The 20,151-nt window shown below is 43.4% G+C and overlaps 1 protein-coding gene across 1 annotated transcript in view; it reads left to right on the forward strand.

The window, feature by feature from the left end:
* The first annotated feature begins 2,729 nt into the window (after positions 1 to 2,729).
* The window catches only part of LOC120929305 (sterol O-acyltransferase 2-like), a 243,464-nt gene continuing 226,042 nt past the window's right edge, over positions 2,730 to 20,151 (forward strand). The window contains exons 1-2 of the mRNA XM_040340633.1: positions 2,730 to 2,943; positions 7,576 to 7,643. Coding sequence (XP_040196567.1) covers positions 2,856 to 2,943; positions 7,576 to 7,643 — 156 coding nt within the window. The 5' untranslated portion in view covers positions 2,730 to 2,855. The remainder of the gene's footprint in view (positions 2,944 to 7,575; positions 7,644 to 20,151) is intronic.

The following is a 20,151-nucleotide window of genomic DNA, read 5'->3' on the forward strand; positions in this document are numbered from 1 at the left end:
TCCAGCATTTCTCGAAATTGCTCAATAAATATCGCATTCGCATGTTGCGATATTTCGATAAAATATCACGAATATTCTGAGCCAATCAGAGTGCTCCTACCGCAGTTATCAAAAAATCGCAATTATTTTCGCATTCGCAATAGCGAAAAATCGCAATCATTTAATTTCGATAAAATATCACGAATATTCGAATTTAGCGAATATATCTCGAATATTCAAATATATATTCGAGATATATCGCGAAATCGAATATGGCATATTCTGCTCAACACTATGTCTCTATACCCTGTAAACAGTCATTTCAGCTAAAAAAAATGTTTTCCTTTAGTGACCCTTTAAGCTCCAGAAGGTTTTACCTCTGTGTGCAGAGCATTTTTTTCTATTCGGGACAGTGCTAATTTAACTGGCAATTGCGCCGTCATGCAACACTGTACACAGATGAAATTTATATATTTTTTCACACAAATAGAGCTTTCTTTTGGTGTTTGATCATCACTGTTTTTTTTTGTAATATATGTATAAGAAAAAAATCTATTTTTTATTTTCTGTTATAAAACATATATGATAAAAAAATCGAATTTCATCATAAATGTAGGCCAAAATTAATTCTGTTCCAAGTTATCATTATAAGCGAAGCATCTACAAACTATGGTATATATACTGGCTCCACTTACACAGCTGCATCATTCATTCACAGAGTTCTGTGAATGCATGAACTACAGGTCCTATTTTCCACTGCAGCAGATGAGTTGTAGTTTTCAGTGAACTGAGAGGGTGCTGGTGAGCGCTCTTGTAGTTCATTGATTCTTTTTAGACTTCATTAACTCTCTGCCTGTACGAGAGGTATGGGCAGACAGCTGTACTGAGCGCCACTACTAGTAAAAAATAAAAAGTCCCTAAATCTATCCCATAGTTTTTCTTTGAAAATGACCCGTGGCTGGGACAAAACTGGTCAGGTGACCACAGGGGGTGACGTAATTTTCCGACTGGTGAGACACAGGCCGTTTGGCCACTTCCGGTTCCAGTTTTACATTGTTTTAATGTGAGTGGAATACCTGGAATTTTAGATTTTTATACAATAAAACACACAGAATTACACTACATAGCTTATTTTGCCATTTGTACCCATCCCTGGAGGTTCATTGAGGACAACACTTTTTGTAGCTGGAGATACAGCCTATAGTACCACAGAGCCCTGCAGTCCTCATAACGTTTGCACACTTCCCAACGGGATTGCGGGATTTCCGATGGCTCAGGGAGGACAACGCAAGCCACAGTGACACAGCCTGTGGCACTACCAAGCCCAGCCACCCTCTCAAAGCATATCTGACTTCTGTTATGGGAGTCCAGGGTCTCTGGTGAGTGAGAGGGCACACAGAGGGGAGCACAAATTTTGCACTCATGTTTGTTTTTGGCACTTTATACTGCTGTCTGATTAAGTTGAAGTTGCACTGGAAAAAAACTTCCATGGATTCACATGAACTTTATACATTAATTTATTTGTTCACTGGAATTAATGGACTTTATATATTGTCATTTATATTTGATATGAGATTTTATGATTTTTTTGGTGATGTATAGTATAATGGTAGCGCTCTTATCTTGTTCACATTTTTAAATGCACATGCATATTCTAGAGCAGCAATCCTGAATGCTAGTTATCACGTATTTTTCATCATCAATTATTCCTTTAAAATCACTTGTTTAGCGCAGGAATTCACAGTGTTATACACTATTTACCTACAATCAATATATGCTATTTTTTTTACCAAATACATGTAGCAGAATACTAATTGGCCTAAATTGATGAAGAAATTTAGATTTTTTACATATTTTTATTTGATGTGTTTTATAGCAGAAAGTAAAAAATATTAATATTTTTTTAAATTGTCTGTCTTTTTTTGTTTATAGCGCAAACAATTAAAACCGCAGAGGTGATCAAATACCACCAAAAGAAAGCTCTATTTGTGGGAAAATAATGACATCAATTTTGTTTGGGTACAGATTCGCACTACCGTGCAATTCTCAGTTGAACTAATGCAGTGCTGTATCGCAAAAAATGGCCTGGTCATTAAAGGAGTTGTAAATAAATAAAACAATGTATGCTGAAATGACTGTTTACAGGGTATAGAGACATAATAGTTAACTGATTCCTTTTAAAAATGATTAAAAAGAGATAAAAATTAATCATATAATGTACCTGTAGTTTCTAGTTTAGTTTTTGCATGTTGTTTCCTGTCTCTGCTGTACAGAGCTACAGAGCCAATACAGGGCAGTGATGGTTTGGAAAACGAAACTGATTGGTGCTGAGGGGTTTTAAACACACAGTAATCACACCTCCTTGATTAGTGACCACAGAGAGAAAGCTCCCAGGACTGTGGTTATCAGGAAACAGACAACCGGGAAGTGTGGAGATCAGAGAAGAATTACAGCAACTTGAGAGCAAAAACGAACAATGAGGACATGAAAAAAGCACTGCATTAAGGTAAAGGAAGCTATTAAGATAAAAAAAATTCCTTTACAAACCCTTTAAGGGGGTAAAACCTTCCGGGGCTGAAGTAGTTAAGTTTGTCTACCAGGTTACAGGGTAGAAAGTGAATATCAGATTAGATTGGGATCAGAAGCTCAGAATGACACAAGTGCTAGTTTTTCTTGGCATCAGATCATTTGCATGCATGGCTCAAAGTTCCCTTTAATTCCAAAGGTTATTGAATTTTATGTTGACAGCTATTTGGTGGAAGGGAGAAAGGAGAATAAATAAAGGAAATAGGAGGCTTGATAGCCTTTCACTGAGTGAAACGGAGCTCAGAGGACCTCTTCTACTTTGTAACTATAAATCTTTGTAGTAAAACACCATGGCGGCTACTGAGGACTCATCAGACTCCACAGTACGGAACAGGAATAGTGACCACACCAAAGACCAAACCTGCGCTGAACAAAATGGTAATTACTTCTCGTCTGTTTGATATATATATATATATATATATATATATATATATATATATATATATATATATATATCATTTATGAATGCTATGCTGTCAACGGTGATTCTGATACATATAATAGTTTACTAAATTACCTGCACACCGGGGACAAATTTCAGCCTAGTTCACACTAGTACTGATGTGTAATAATGTGTTTTTTTAGTGTGTTTGTGTCTTGCATTTTCATGCTTCAGGAGATGGAGACTAAACCATGCCCTGCCAAAAATGCATGTGAATGCATTTTTCATGTGGTTCAGTTAAAGTATATAGTGCAAAAACACACTATGCTGTACCAAAATAAAGCACTTGCACCTTTCCAAAAATTGCACTACACCATGTTGCATTGGAACAGGGACCATAGAAAAGAATGGTATTTCCATTGTTGGGCATTGCCGCACGACAGCAGATGCAGGAGAAACTGCAGTATTTACAGTATAGTGTGCTACAAATTAATACATGGTTTCCAGGGACCAGTGGCGGCTGGTGGTCAAATTTTTTTGGGGGGTGCAAACAAACTGAAAAAAAAAAAAAAATCAAGCGCAGCCACTGTGCCCATCAAACGCAGTCACTGTACCCATAAATTGCTGCCACTGTGCCATCAAATGCAGCTACTGTACCCATTAATTGCTGTTAGTGTGCCCATCAATTGCCGCCACTGTGGCCATCAATTACCGCCACTGTTCCCATCAATTGCTGCCAGTGTGCCCCATCAATTGCCGCCAGTGTGCCCCATCAAATGCATCGGCACTTACCTGTCTCGGCGATGTACTCCAAGCTCTGAGTCCTCATGCCTTCTCCTGTCCTCTTCCTGTCCTCTGTTATGATTGGAGGCCTGATAGGTGTCCAATCACAGTGCCTATCCCTTCAGCTAATCAGGTGACAGGGTAACCAGACCCGAGGACCTGATTGGCTGAGAGGCGGGTCAGTGTTAGGGAAGCGATTTATTCGCTTCCCTGACACAACACTGTGTAAACAGCGAACGCACAGCATTGCGACCGCTGTTTACCAATTTGGAAGCCTATTAAAGTCTATGGCTCTAATCAGGATGCCTATTAGAGCCGACGGCTCTAATTACGCGCTTACAAAAAAAAACAACGCTGTAATTCAGATGCCGGCGCCCGACAAGGGGCCTGACACCTGAATAGGGGGTGGCAACGGCGACAATAGATAGATTCATGCAATGCATGAATCTATCTATTGGTGATTGACAGGTGCAGGAGAGAGGGGGTGGCACTCCTGTGCCTTTTATGGACACACCACCACTCCCAGGGACATGGCTCTCTGCTGTTGTACCTGTGTTAGTTACAAACATTTCTGTATTGAAGCACTGAAGTGCATTCATACCATATTTTCTTTTGCTGGAAAATCGCTGCACTTCCTTGAAAATGATTCTTCTTTTCAGTAAGACCTCTTTCACACTTCTTTTTTTTTACCAAAAATGTAGAAGAATACGTATCGGCCTAAACTGAGGGAAAAAAATAAAAAAAAAATATATTTTTTGGGGATATTTATTATAGCAAAAAGTAAAAAAAAAATGGATTTTTTTTTTAAATTGTCCCAATTTTTATAGCGCAAAAAAAACAAAACACAGAGGTGATCAAATACCACCAAAAGAAAGCTCTATTTGTGGGAAAAAAAGGATGCCAATTTTGTTTGGGAGCCACGTCGCACGCAATTGTCAGTTAAAGCGACGCAGTGCCGAATCGCAAATAGGGGCCAGGTCCTTTACCTGCATAATGGTCCGGGTCTTAAGTGGTTAATGCATAGAATGCATTAAGGTGAAAAACCTTGATACTTTACAATCACAATCACTTTAATGCAGGAGTAGATGAAAGACACATCATGCTTCCTTCTGTTCGACAACAGATATCCAGCATTGCCATTAGCACAGAACTGGCAGAAACCAGTAAGTCCTAGGTACACCCATCTACTGTCTGGAAAAGTTTGGCCAGAAGTGGTCTTCATGGAAGAATTGTGGCCTAAAAGCCATACCTCTGTAGTGGAAGCAAGGTTAAGCGACTCAATTATGCACCCAACCAGGGCCTATCTTAGGCAGGGTGCACAGGGTGCTTTGCACCCAGGCGCCTGCAGAGGTGGGGGCACCAAAGTGGCAGAGTTCTCCCCTCCCTCCTTGTTTGTGTCTGTCCAGAACTGATGTGTCTCTGACCATCTCCTGTACTATGTCTGTAGTCTCTGACCATCTCCTGTACTATGTCTGTAGTCTCTGACCATCTCCTGTACTATGTCTGTAGTCTCTGACCAGCTCCTGTACTATGTCTGTAGTCTCTGACTAGCTCATTTACTATGTCTGTAGTCTCTGACCATCTCCTATAGTATGTCTGCAGTCTCTGACCATCTCCTGTATCATGTCTGTAGTATGTCGGGGGGCTCTTTCTAACAGACTCTCTAACAGAAGCCCTCTCTGTGTCCATCAGAGAGGCCCCCCTCCAGGACCCAATAAAGTACACTGCTTGTCTTCCTGTATTTTGTTTATTGTTAAGAGATCATGTAAGGATCCCAGGTTAATAAAGACTTTGTGGGGGAGCATCTCTGTGGTTGAGTCATTGCCATAGAAACATTTGTAAAGGGGAGGAGTTAGTAAAAATGACCACGCCCATGTGGGGGGCGCCAGAAATATTTCTGCACCCAGGCGCCTGTGACCCTAGGATCGGCCCTGCACCCAACCATAGGAACTAGGGTGCAGAAAAATGTCAGCAGGTACTTCGGACTGATGAGTCAAAATTTTAAATATTTGGTTGTAGCAATTTGTTTGCTGAGGGGCAGGAGAATGGTACAATAATGAGTGTCTGTAGGCAACAATGAAGCATGGTGGAGGTTCTTTACAAGTTTGGGGCTGCGATTCTGCAAATTGAGTTGGAGATTTGGTCAGGATGAATGGAGCCCTCAATGCTGAAAAATACAGGCAGATACGTATTCATCATGCCATATCATTATGGAGGCGTGTGATATGTCCCACATTTATTCTGCAGCAGGACAACAACCCCAACCATACAGTAAAAGGTGGTCATACCAGTTATTGCTTTGAGTTAGATTTCTCTTCTGTTCATTTACTTTCTATTGTGTTAATCAATTATAATAAACTAACACTTCTAGGTCTGAAAGCATTTTTAATTTTACAACATTTTTTTCACACCAGCCTAAAATTTTCGCACAGTACTGAACATATATCGTTTTTTTTTATTTCTGAAAATACTTGTTACCTGACTGCTAATAAATCACTTTTGCAAAAAGAGCAATTAGTATCTAGCCTGCCCATACACACAATATAAGTGTGGTCAAAAACAACCAAAACCTCAAAACAATATATTGATGACCTAAAATAGACTTGAGGCCATAGTGCTTTGAAAAGGCATTAACACTGGCAAAAAGTACTAGTAAAAAATACAAATTTCTTATTTCTCAAAGTTAAAAATATGCCATAAATATGGCTTCGTTAACAAACCATAAAGTGGGAGTTGACCCTAAAATTTTTTTTTAACCTTAGATTGATGCTCATTTTGTCTAGGGGAATCGGCTATTTGATTGACAGGCTTCCGACGGTCGCATCCATCGCGTCACGAGTAGCCGAAAGAAGCCGAACGTCGGTGCGGCTCTATACGGCGCCTGCGCACTGACGTTCGGCTACTTTCGGAAAATCGTGACGCGATGGATGCAACTGTCGGAAGCCTGTCGGAAGACTGTCAATCAAATAGGAACGCCCAGTCCCACAGCCCATACCCGGAAGTGCCTTGTATTGAAGTTGTTAAGGAAACTATATCTCCCACAATGCCTTTTTCTGTGCTTCAGGAGATGTTGTCTGTGATGGAAATCCTAGTAGTAGACAGTCGCAAAGTCAGATAACCGTAGTCCGCTCCCGGCTACACACATTTCCCATCATCCTTTGCAAAAAGACACAAGCAGGAAGAGTTCTGAGCAACAATCCTGTGTGGAGGCCGTCGACTTCAGCATCTTTCTTCCAGTGGCAGTGTTTCCTCTTGCCATAACGGCAGAGCCAAACTCCCTGATCCATCGGCAAGAACTCCCTCTCTTACAGTGATATGCTTCCCTCTTTACTTTACTTGTGAGTGAATAAATTATTGATTTTAATGATCTGATAGAATTAGTGACCATCTGGATGCTTGTCCCTTTATTTATAATTAGGATGTGTTCCGTGTTGGTTGTTTTTTAAACCCATGCTTTTAAACCCTTCATGCCCAGACCAATTTTCAGCTTTCAGAGCTCTCACACTTTGACAATTACTCAGTCATACTACACTGTACCTAAACATTTTTTTTCTCTCACAAATAGAGCTTTCTTTTGGTGGTATTTAATCACAACTGGGTTTTCTATTTTTTGTAATGTAAGCAAAATTTTTTTTTAAAAAAACACACTTTTTTTTCTGTTTCTATTGTAAAATTTTGCAAATAAGTAATTTTTATTCATAAATTTGGGCCACAATTTATATTGCTACATATCTTTGGTAAAAAGTGTATATTATTTAGTCTCTGTGAAAGTTATAGAGTCAATGGTGTCAATAATTGAAAATGTATATCACCTGATGTACTGATGGCCTATTTCATTTCTTTAGGACCTGAAATGCCAGGACAGTATAAATACCCTCCAAATGACCCCTTTTTGGAAAGTAGACAATCCAAGGTATTTAGTAAGAGGCATGGTGAGATTTTTGAAATTGTAATTTCTTCCCACAATTTTTGGGAAATGTTTTTATTTTTTTGGTAAAAGGTTTTAATTTTTTTGCACAAAATTGTCATATTAACAAGTTATTTCTCTCACACAGCACATGCATACTTGCAATTACACCCCAAAATACATTCGGTTACTCCCCCTGACTCAGTATGGCGATACCACATGTGTGAGACTTTTACACAGTCTGGCACATACAGAGGCCCAACATCCAAGTAGCACCTCCAGGCGTTCCAAGAGCATAAATTACTACCTATCACAATTTTGAAGGCCCTGGAGCACCAGGACAGTGTAATTACCCACAAAATTACCCCATTTTGGAAAGCAAACACCCCAAGGTATATTCTATGAGGCAACATATGTCTCTTGAAGGGGTTGTTTTTTTTCCACAAGTTTTTTTTTTTTTTTTTTACACAAAATTGACAATTTATAAGATATGAACACCAGCAATTGTAGTCAGATAGCTTTAGATGCACACTGTGCAAAGGACACTAAAACTGAATACTGGAGGTCCCTGCCTGTATATGTATGAGAACACCAGCAATTGTATTCAGGTAAGCTTTAGGTGCACTGCACACTGTGCAAAGGACACTAAAACTGTATACTGGAGGTCCCTGCCTGTATTTTTATGAGAACACCGGCAATTGTATTCAGTTAAGCTTTAGGTGCACACTGTAGAATTGAACTAAGGACTAGTGAGTTGGGCTTTGAAGGCACACGATACAAAAATTGTAGGAAACTAGAAAAATTTATTATAGATATAGAAATATCATAGAAACCGTTATAAATAAAAAATCACAAAGTGAAGTTCAATTGACAACTGGTTTACCACACACGGTTCACATACATTGTATAGTTCTAACATAAAAAGCTTAAAATAAAAAGCATAATTATAAAAAACGTTATATCACAAGTGACCAGATGGTTGTCCAGAGGACTAGGAGGATTTGCTCGACATGTTGCGCGCTTATGGAATTAGCGCTTCCTCAGGAGCATAGATATTTCATTAAGGGGTATCCCGCATTGGTGGTAATCAACGAACGGTCTTTTATTGGCCTATCACTGATTGTAATTCACAAGGAAATTGTTTCAACCAGATAGGAGAGTATAATCATAAAGAAAGAGCAGAACTAAATTGCATGCGGTGGTATGGCAGTTGATTGCTGGTAAGCAACGAACAATGAATCTGATCCAGGTATATGTTCACACACCCAGCTAGTGCATACAGTGTATTAATCGGACATAGAAAAACAGATGGGTAAATCTGTCTAAATAATCGCCTACCTAACTGACCTTAGTCCATGGGTATGGAAAGGATAATAGGCAAGGGCGTTAAAGTCCTTAGTGTTGCAGTACAGTGTATAGCTGAGTGTGTCCCTGGTAACAGAGTAGCGCCAGTACAGTTTATTTATAACGGTTTCTATGATATTTCTATATCTATAATAAATTTTTCTAGTTTCCTAAAATTTTTGTATCGTGTGCCTTCAAAGCCCAACTCACTAGTCCTTAGTTCAATTCTACAATATCGGGGCGGTGGCACATTTAATACCGGTGCATCCGTATCATCACCTTACGCTTGATGCACACCAAATTAGGTTTTTTTCTTAGGTGCACACTGTGCAAAGAACACTAAAACAAAATACTGCAGCTCCCTGCCTGTATTTGTATGAGAACACCAGTAATTGTATTCAGGTAAGCATTAGGTGCACACTGTGCAAAGGACAATAAAACTGAATATTGTAGGTCCCTGCCTGTATTTGTATGAGAACACCAGCAATTGTATTCAGGTAAGCTTTAGGTGCACACTGTGCAAAGGACAATAAAACTGAATACTGTAGATCCCTGCCTGTATTTGTATGAGAACACCAGCAATTGTATTCAGGTAAGCTTTAGGAGCACACTGTGCAATGGACAATAAAACTGAATACTGGAGGTCCCTGCCTGTATTTGTATGAGAACACCCGCAATTGTATTCAGGTAAGCTTTAGGTGCACACTGTGCAAAGGACACAGTAAACTAAGTGAAAATACTGCAGCTAGCCCAATCACCTGCCTGCCTGTCAGTATATTAGGAAGAGAATACAGGAATGGATATAGCTAACCTGAATACAGTGGCATTATTTCTATTTATTACATTGTAGTAATAAAGTTAGACCCACCATAATGCAGAATCAGTGGGAGCTTTGAGTGTGTCACTTGCCGCGCTGCCTGCCACCAGATGCGGATTGTCACTTGCCATGCTGTCTGCCACCAGATGTGGATTGTCACTTGCCATGCTGCCTGCCACCAGATGTGGTAAGGCCCCAACAGATGAAGCTAGTGCCCCCACTAGGCCCTGCTCACACTCACCCTGTCACTGGTAGTGTTGTCATACTCTGGGCTCCCCCATTAACAGTACTGTCATCTGCTGTTATTTATATCATAACCCCACATTACAGTCCTCAGTCCCCCCCACACATTACAGTCCTTAGCCTCCCCCCCCACACATTACAGTCCCCAGCCTTCCCCCCCCCAAACATTACAGTCCTCAGCCCCCCCCCCCCCAAACATTACAGTCCTCAGTCCCCCCCACACATTACAGTCCTCAGCCTTCCCCCCTCACACATTACAGTCCTCAGCCTTCCCCCCCCACACATTACAGTCCTCAGCCTTCCCCCCCCCCCCACACACACATTACAGTCCTCAGCCTTCCCCCCACACACATTACAGTCCTCGGTTCCGTCCCCCACACATTACAGTCCTCGGTTCCGTCCCCCACACATTACAGTCCTCGGTTCCGTCCCCCACACATTACAGTCCTCGGTTCCGTCCCCCACACATTACAGTCCTCGGTTCCGTCCCCCACACATTACAGTCCTCGGTTCCGTCCCCCACACATTACAGTCCTCGGTTCCGTCCCCCACACATTACAGTCCTCGGTTCCATCCCCCACACTTAGGGACAGATCGGAGGGAGGCACAGTATGAGGACAAAAATTCCAGGGAAGGAGGCGGGACAGTTCTGGATGGAGGGCCGAGGTAACAAACAGGTGATTGGCTGCTAGGATGAAGGACAGTCCTAGCAGCCAATCGCCTGTTTGATAACCTCGGGCAGCTCCGCCCTCCACCCAGAATTGTTCCGCCTCCCGCTGTCGGCTCTATGAGCGACACAGGAGGAAGAAAAGTCTCCTTGCGGTCCGAATGGCAGAGTGCCGCGATCCGCATGTGGGGCTCTCTCATGCCGCCTGCTCGCGGCCCGGCTGCAGAAGTGCCGCGGCCCGGTAGTGGGCCGCGGACCGGGGGTTGGGGAACACTGCTCTACACACTGTAACTGCAGCTAACTGACTCGCCTGCCTGCTCTATCTAACTCAATTGAAATAACACTGTCTCTCTCTCTCTCTGTCTGCCTTTCACCAACGCCACAACACACTACACAAGGCCGACTTCCAGGTGGCCTTATATAGTATGGGGCGTGTACTAAATCCCCTGAGGCATAATTGGTCAAAGCCACCCTGGCTTTGGCCAATTACGGCTCTCTGTACAGACGGTGCTGTGATTGGCCAAGCATGCGGGTCATAGTGCATGCTTGGCCAATCATTAGCCAGCAATGCACGTCGATGCCGCAGTGAATTATGGGCCGTGACGCGTCACTCGAATTTGGCGTGAATGACTCGAACACGAAGCTCATCCCTACGTAGTAAAAGCAGCACACACAGTACATACAAACACTGGTTAGGCACACATTTAATCCTTCCCAGCCAGTGTCATTAGTACAGTGATCGTGCATATTTTTAGCACTGATCACTGTATTGGTGTACTGGTGTCACTGGTTCTCACAAAGTGTCAAAAGTGATAGTGTTAGAATGTCTGCTGCAATATCGCAGTCCCACTAAAAGTCACTAATCGCTGCCATTACTTGTATAAAAAAAGTATATATCCCATAGTTTGTAGATGCTATAACTTTTCCATCTTTGTAAAGTTTCATTACCTTGTTACGCAGGTCTTTTGACTGTTATTTTCTACTTCCTCATGGCTCAATGTCTAGCCTGCTTAGTGCATCCATGTGAGAGCTAACAAACTCATTGACGATTTATAAATAGACACTAATTTTGATTTAAAAAGCCACAATTGTAGGAAATTAACCTTTAATTGCCATTTTAACCTGTGTGTGCCACCTTCTGTGTCTGTACCAAGGCCAAACATTCCAGGGTCTGTAAACATTTTATCAGGGCATTTGGGTGATTTATGTTATTATGATTTAAAAAAGATCCAAAAAACGATGTGATAATAAATGGCTTCATGTGATTGCTATGCTTAAATAAAGCTCGTGGCATGGCGTCAAACTTTCACCCTTAAAAATCTCGATAGGCGACGTTTAAAAAATTCTACAGGTTGCATTTTTTGAGCTACAGAGTAGGCCTAGGGCTATAATTATTGCTCTCGCTCTAACGATCGCGGCGATACCTCACTTGTGTGATTTGAACACCGTTTTCATATGCGGGCGCTACTCGCGTAAGCCTTCGCTTCTGCGCGCGAGCTCGTCGGGACGGGTCGCTTTTCTTATTTATTTTTATTTATTTTATTACTTTTTACACTGAAAAAAAAAAAAATTTGATCACTTTTATTCCTATTACAAGGAATGTAAACATCCCTTGTAATAGAAAAAAGCATGACAGGTCCTCTTAAATATGAGATCTGGGGTCAAAAAGACCTCAGATCTCATATTTAGACTAAAATGCAAGAAAAAAAAAAAATTTGGAAATGTCATTTTTTCAAATGACAAAAAAAAAATGTTGCTTTAAGACGCTGGGCGGGACTGACGTTTTGACGTCACTTCCGCCCAGCAGAGCTATGGGGACGGGTGAAGGAGATTTTTCCTTCACTCGTAACCCCGCTCAGCTGCCGAACGGTCCCGATCTCCTCCGCCGCTACCGACGGCTCCGGTAAGCGGCGGAGGGCGCGGGACAGCGGCGGGTCCCTCTCCCACCACCGATAACGGCGATCTTGCGGCGATACCGCCGCGGAGACCGCCGTTATCGTGTACAGGACCGTCGACACTAAAGATGGATACCTCAGTTGTGGCAGCAGCTGCTGCCGTTACTGAGATATCCATCTTTAAAAACAGGACGTCTTTTGACTATGGGCTGGAAACCAAGTGGTTAAAGAGGCTGCAGAGAAAACAGGAGTTTCTCCTTTATGTCTGTTGGCACTCCTTCTGCCCCCCTCCCTGTTTCCTCCGAGGCTGCAGATGGGCATGAATCAGGCTGCATTGATGGCAATGGTGAGTCTGCATTCATGTCAATCGGGGCGCTGCATTCAGGATAAGAGGCTTCTGCATTCATGGCACCGTGGGGGCTGCATTCATGGCACTTCTGAGGTTGCAGATGGGCACTGATTAGGCTGCATTAATGGGCATCAAACCTTATTTTGATTCACAGTTGTTTATTTAAAATGTACGATTTTTTCCTAAAACTTCCCACTTAAAGTGAAGGTGCGTGTTATAAATACGGTATATCCAAATAACACGCCCAAGCTCATCTCTTCACCATACACAGCCATAAAGGCAAGAGAATTCTTGTTGGGCAGTGTATTAGTGCTCGGCCCTCACGCATGTTCACTTAAAATCTGGCCCTCTTTGAAAAAAGTTTAGACACCCCTGCCTTGCATGCATCTACTGCTCCATTATATCTGGGTGAACTCTTGATTACTGGGTCCATTTAAAAGGAAATATATCTCAATGTCTTGTTTTTCCCCATATTCTTATGTAAGAACTCCATGTCCATGTCCTTGATTTTCCTGACAGAAAACATAATTTTTTTTTTTTTTTTTTTTTATTATACAGGTTTTATATAGTGCCAACAGTCTGCGTAGCGCTTAAAAAAATAAAGGCAGACATTACAGTTACATTACAATTTGGTACAAGAGAAATCAGAGGGCCCTGCTCATTAGAGCTTACAATCTAAAAAGGGAGGGTCAATTGATACAAAAGGTAATAGCTGTGGGGGATGAGCTGATGGAGGAAGTAAAACAGTGTTAGAAGCAGGATAGGCTTCTTTAAAGAGAAGAGCTTTCAGGGATCGTCTAAATATGGATAGATTAGGGGACAGTCGGACAGATTGGGGTAGGGAGTTTCAAAGGATGGGAGAAGCGCTGGAGAAATCCCGGAGGCAAGCAGGGGAGGAGGTGACAAGGGAGCTAGAGAGAAGGAGGTCTTGGGAGGACTTTGGTTGGTATTTTGGGACTAAGTTAGTGATGTAGCTGGGGGCCGAGTTGTGGATGGATTTGTAAATTGTTAGTACTTTGAATTTTATTTGGGTGAGTGTGAGCCAGTGGAGGGATTGGCAGAGAGGGGTGGAGGACAGTGAATGGTTGGTAAGGTGCATGAGTCTTGCAGCGGCATTCATGATGGACTGAAGGGGGGATAGTCTATGTAAAGGTAATCCAATGAGTAGGGTGTTGCAGTAGTCAAGGTGAGAGATGACCAGGGAGTGAATTAAAAGCTTGGTGATGTCATTAGTTAAAAAGGGGCGTATTCTGGGAATGTTGCGGAGGCTAAGGCGGCATGATTTGGACAGGGATTGGATGTGGGCCTGAAAGGACAGTTCAGAGTCTAAGGTTACCCCTAGTACCCTGGCATGTGGGGACGAACTGATAGATGTGCCATTGATCTTGATAAAGAAGTCAAGGGAAGAGGCACGTGGGGGAGGAAATATTAAGGGCTCAGTTTTAGATGGATTCAGTTTAAGGAAGTGGTTTGACAACCAGACTGATATGTCTGTTAGTAAATCAGTGATGTGTGAGGAGATTGATGGGGTGAGCTAAGTGGCAGAGAGATAGATTTGGGTGATGTCAGCATGTAAATGGTAGTGTAAGCCATGGAAGGCTATCAGCTGACCCAGGGAGGATGTGTTGATTAGAATAGCAGAGGTCCAAGGACAGAACCTTGGGAGACCCAAACGGTAAGAGAAGTTAGAGAGGAGGAAGTGGAGTTGTAAGCAGGGGCAGACTGACAACTCATGGGGCCCCTGGGCAATAGAAGATTATGGGGCCCCTGGGCTTACAGATGGCCACCACGCCAGGAGGCAGTGCAGAGGCGGGGCAGCTAAAATCTCTGGATTTTCACTTTAAAAGCATGTCAGTTTCGGACATATCAGGGACAGATGTAAAAAAAACACAGATTTTTACATACTGTCCCTGGTTTTACTGAGCCTGGCAACCCTGATGGGGCCCCCTAGTGGCATGGGGCCCTCGGGCAGTGCCCGAGTGACTCAATGGTCAGTCCGCCCCTGGTTGTAAGTAACACTGAAGGTGCGGTGAGATAGGTAAGATTCTAACCAATGGAGAATGCAGCCATGGAGACCAAGCAAATTGAATTTTTTGAAGAGGAGGGGGTGGTCAACTGCATCAAAGGCAGCGGAAAGGTTCAAGAGTAAGAGTATGGAATAATGACCATTGGTTTTCGCTGTTAGTAAGTCGTTGGTGAGTTTTAGGAGGGCAGTTTCTGTGGAGTGCTGTGGGCGAAAACCAGACTGAAGGGGATCAAGAAGGTTATTCCCAAGAAGGTGGTTGCTCAGTCGGTTGTAGACTAAACGTTCAAGGAGTTTAGAGGCAAAAGTAAAGAGATGGGTCTTGGGTTGTTAAGATTGGTGGGGTCTAATGAGGCCTTTTTTGGTATGGGAGTGACTAGCGCATGTTTTAGAGGGTTGGGGAAGATGCCAGTAGAGAGTGAGAGGTTGAAGATATGAGTTAAAGAGTGTAGGATAGAGTCAGATGAAGATCGTAGTATTTGAGAAGGAACAGGGTCCAGGAGGTTAGGTGGGCGTTAGAAAGAAGTTTAGCGACTTCCACTATAGTAACTGGGTTAAAAGAGGGAAGTATTAATAGTGCAGGAGGACAGGGAGTGTAAAGTGAGGGAGATATCTGTGGAGCGGAGATCTCGAGATGTATTGTCTCAATTTTATTTTTTAAGTGATTAGTAGTGATAGCCGAACATCTGACGTGGCGGTTCGCGAATGCTAACCGCAAACTTTCTCAAAAATGTTCGCGAACCGCAAGTTCGCGGTGGGCCCCATTGACTTTAATGGTTAGGTGAACATTAAAAACCTGCAGGTCATATTTGCAGCCACAAAATACTTACTAGCTGTGCACAAATAGTCCCACAACATGGACACTGACCTACTAGAAGTATTAAGAGAAAAACCGGCTACAGAAGTGTCGGCCATTACAGGCCCCAAAAACAACTTTGTATTCTGTGGCTGGAGGTACATTAAGCTATTCACCTGATACAGAAGTAAGTGTCGACCAAGTACAGGCCCCTAAAATTAGCCCACAGGCGTTCACCTGACAGCAAACAACTTTGTATTCTGTGGCTGGTGGTACATTAGGCATTCACCGGATACAGAAGTGCTGCCCATTACAGGCCCCAAAAATTAGCCCACAGGCGTTCACCTGACAGCAAACAACTTTGTATTCTGTGGCTGGAGGTACATTAGGCATTCACAGGATAAATAAGTGCAGGCCCCAAAAATTAGCCATTCAACGGACATAAAAGACCTTTTATGTTGCTGTATTTACCTAAGACAGGGACCACGAATTGTTATGGGTGGTGGCGGATATTTGTGGCCTGTCATGAGGAATTTGAATCAAACATGGTCTACTGGTCACATGTGTGGAATTCCTCCAAGATCCATGCCTCATTCATTTTTAGAAATGTGAGGTAGTCAACACTGTCGTGAGCCAGGCGAGTGCGCTTATCGGTCACAACCCCTCCTGCTGCGCTGAACGTCCTTTCGGACAGGACACTGGACGAGGGGCAAGCCAATAGTTCCATTGCAAATTGTGCAAGCTCTGGCCAGAGGTCAAGCCTGCCCACCGAGTAGTCATGGGGTTCATCACTTCTCAGTGCATCCACATCGGCCGTTAACCCGATGTAGTCCGACACCTGTTGGTCTAGGCGTTCCCTGATGCTGGATCCGGAGGACAGCTGTCAATGAGTCGGCTGAAAGAATGATCTCATATCATTAGTGACCAACACATCTTCAAACCGCCCTCTTCTTGCAGGCGCTGTTGAATTGGTACTGGCAACTGTTTCTCTGTGAGTGGAAATTCCTCTGCCAGCACACGCAAAAGCAGAATGCAGCATTTCTCGAAGCAAGGCCTGGAAGTGTTGCATTCTGATAGCCCTCTGTGATGGTGGTAACATTTCCGCCATGTTTTGTTTGTACCGGGGGTTTAAGTACGTTGCCACCCAGTACTGGTCCTTGCCCTTTATGCTTTTTATACGGGGGTCCCTCTTAAAACACTGGAGCATGAAGGCCCCCATTTGCACTAAACTGGAAGCGGTGTAGTGGCCTGGCTCCTGCTCATCATCCAGGATAATGTCGTCCTCGTTCTCCTCCCCCCATCCACGGACAACACCAGGGATCCCAGAAAGGTTTAAAGCATGTTCTTCTTGCTCCTCCTTATCCGCCCCGGCACCATCCTCCTCTGACTCCTCTTCAGACTGTAATTGTTGACTTGCCTCAGGTGGAGTAGCCCCCCCTGGGAATTCATCCAGCATTACGACTTCCTCATCTTCCTGCTCCTGCTCCTCGACAGCTTGATCAATGACACAACGCAATGCACGCTCCAGAAAGAAGGCGTAAGGTACGATGTCACTGATGGCACCCTGACCAGTTTGGTGATCTCATCAAATGGCCGCAGAAGTCTGCATGAGTCGCGCATGAGCAGGCACTGGCGCGGTGAAAAAAAACAAGCTCCCCAGAACCTGTCCTGCCGTAGAGTTTGTACAGGTAGTCGTTAACTGCACGTTTCTGCTGGAGCAGCCTATCAAGCATATACAAGGTTGAGTTCCATCGCGTAGGACAGTCACAAATAAGACGTCTGACGAGCAGGTTGTGTTGCCGCTGAATGTCAGCAAGGCGAGCCATGGCCGTGTAAGATCTCCTGAAATGGCCCGAGATTTTCCTGGCCTGCCGCAAGACGTCCTGGACCCCAGGGTATTTGGCAATGAATCGCTGCACTACCAAGTTCAGGACGTGTGTAGTTTTGCCCTGTTTCAGCGTGCTCAGCAGATTGGCACCGTTGTCGCATGTGACGTAAATGTAAGAGCAAGATAGTTTTTTCTTAACGAGATGTGATGTGAACTATAGAAATAGTGTAATGGTAGATTTATTCTGGGTTATTAAAAAAATATAGTAGGCATTATCAGTCATGCCATATATGTTGTTTCATTAGCATTTGAAAAGGACAGGACCAGTTTCTAGGCCAGAGTTGACACCTAGACACCAATAAAAGTTGCCATTTCAGTAAACATAGATTGGCACCTTTCGGACGTCTTCAAAGGGGCTCCCAGTCACTGTGGCTACAAGGATCCACAGGGGGCGTTCGCAAGTCTACGTTGATTTATATCATCAGATCTAAGGAATCTATTTTATGTCTCATAAAAGCTAAAATATTAGCGGCAGAGAGATGAAAATAATTCCTTTTGATGGTACACATGTTGGGCTTGTAGAATCCTAGAAAAATACACAAAACTGTTATATGGCGCCTGATTGCGGCAAGCAAGCAGTTATTGGTACGGTTGCAAATCGGATTGATGCACTGGTATCGGAAATCCAATCCATGACCCAGCAATCAGCGCCATTCTGGGCCAATTTGACCCTGGTAATTTCAGAACACAAAACATCTTGTGGGCTGAGACAGGAACACCCCCCACGGTTGATTGGCCAAGGGCTAAAACCTAGCCCACATCCATATCTCAATAAACGGAGTAGCCTGAGATATGGACAGGGTTCTTCCATAAAGCCAGTTCCACACTGGGGAGTGCCATATTACAGTATGCTTCTGCTAAAGGATAGACTTAGGTAAAGTTTATTTCTGATTTTATCCCTTTTTATTTTCATAGCAAATTGCCAAGTTTGTGTCTTTCTGTATTTTTTGTATCTTTTTTGCTAACTCTTTTTTCTTTGTATGCGCTGCCCACTTTCGGGATATTAAAGCGGAGTTCCACCCAAAAATGGAACTTCCACTTAATCCACTCCTCGCCCCCTTACATGCCACATTTGGCATGTCATTTTTTTGGGGGGGGGAGTGGGGGCTTCAGGAGGAGTGGGACTTCCTGTCCCACTTCCTCCTTCCGCCGAGGGGCTGGTAAGGTGAATAGCTTAATCACCTTACTGCAGCCCCTCCCTGTAGGCGATCGCCTGTCCAATTGGATGGCGCAGCGCCGCTTGCGCATGCGCAGTGACGCTCGGGCATGCGCAGTGGGTGCCCGGCTGTGAAGCCCAAAGCTTTTCGTGGCCAGGTGCCCACACTTGGAATGAAGACGCCGGCCAGAGAGGGGGGGAAAGGAGCGGAGCCCCGGCCAGCGCGTCGCTGGAACCGTGGAGCAGGTAAGTGTCTGTTTATTAAAAGCCAGCAGCTACACTTTTTGTAGCTGCTGACTTTTAATAAACATAAAAAAAGGCTGGAACACCCCTTTAAATGATAAAATTAATAAGTGACTTCTGTGTGCTAAGCTAAGGACTCGTATCTCTGGAGAGGTTATTGTATTTTAGTGCCTAAGTGCTCAGTCTATGTTACGTGCCAATCGGTATGCATGTAGCGCCCCCTTACTTTCAGTAAAGGCGCTACGCTAAAGTTAGTGGGAGAATGAGAGAGATAATTTACTCTCATTCTGAATTATGTCAAATTTGGCTGTCGCCAAATCTGGATTGTTCTGTGTGCTAGACTGTTTTCTAGGGATGAGGCACCATCCCTGGGCGGCAGGTGGCGCCAGAGAGGTCCAGGCGGAGCCGCTTTCCCCTAGCAGCCAATTAGACGAGTTTTCCCTCGCGGGGCATGCTGGGGAGGCGTATTTCTGTGGCGCGTCTGGCTTACCTACACATATGATGTCCAATTTTTTAACTTTAATTCTAATTTGTATATTCCCTATATATATATATATATATATATATATATATATATATATATATATATATATATATATATATATATATATATATATATATATATATATTTATTTATTTATTAATTTACTTCCGTATATGCATTGGATTGGAGTGAAGTTTCCCTCTAGTGGTGACCAGAGGTAGTGCGGGCTGGGAAAGTATCACAGCCAGTCTTACATGCTTAGTAGAAATTCCTTCTTATTCCTTTAGTTCCTCATATACCCCCATCACGGTACACTCGTCGCGGTTAGTAATTTGCCACTGGCGAGCACGATCGTGACACACACCACTTTACCAACTGTCAAATTGAGCGGTGTTAGCCACTGATCTGCCTGTGAATGCAAAGCTGAAAGGAGTGCAGGACCAGTGTGGCTCTTGTCTTCCAGGCACAACAGACGCAGCACAGCATGGCAACGTCTCACCTGGCATGTCACAGGTTCTGGGGATCTTGGGCGGCGCAGCGGAAGAGACGGTAGCATTGGAAAATGAGGAGTCAGCCGAGGAGGAGAGGGAAGATGGAAAAGAAGAGGCA

This window comes from Rana temporaria, chromosome 2 (assembly GCF_905171775.1).
Source record: "Rana temporaria chromosome 2, aRanTem1.1, whole genome shotgun sequence".
Classification (NCBI taxonomy): domain Eukaryota; kingdom Metazoa; phylum Chordata; class Amphibia; order Anura; family Ranidae; genus Rana; species Rana temporaria.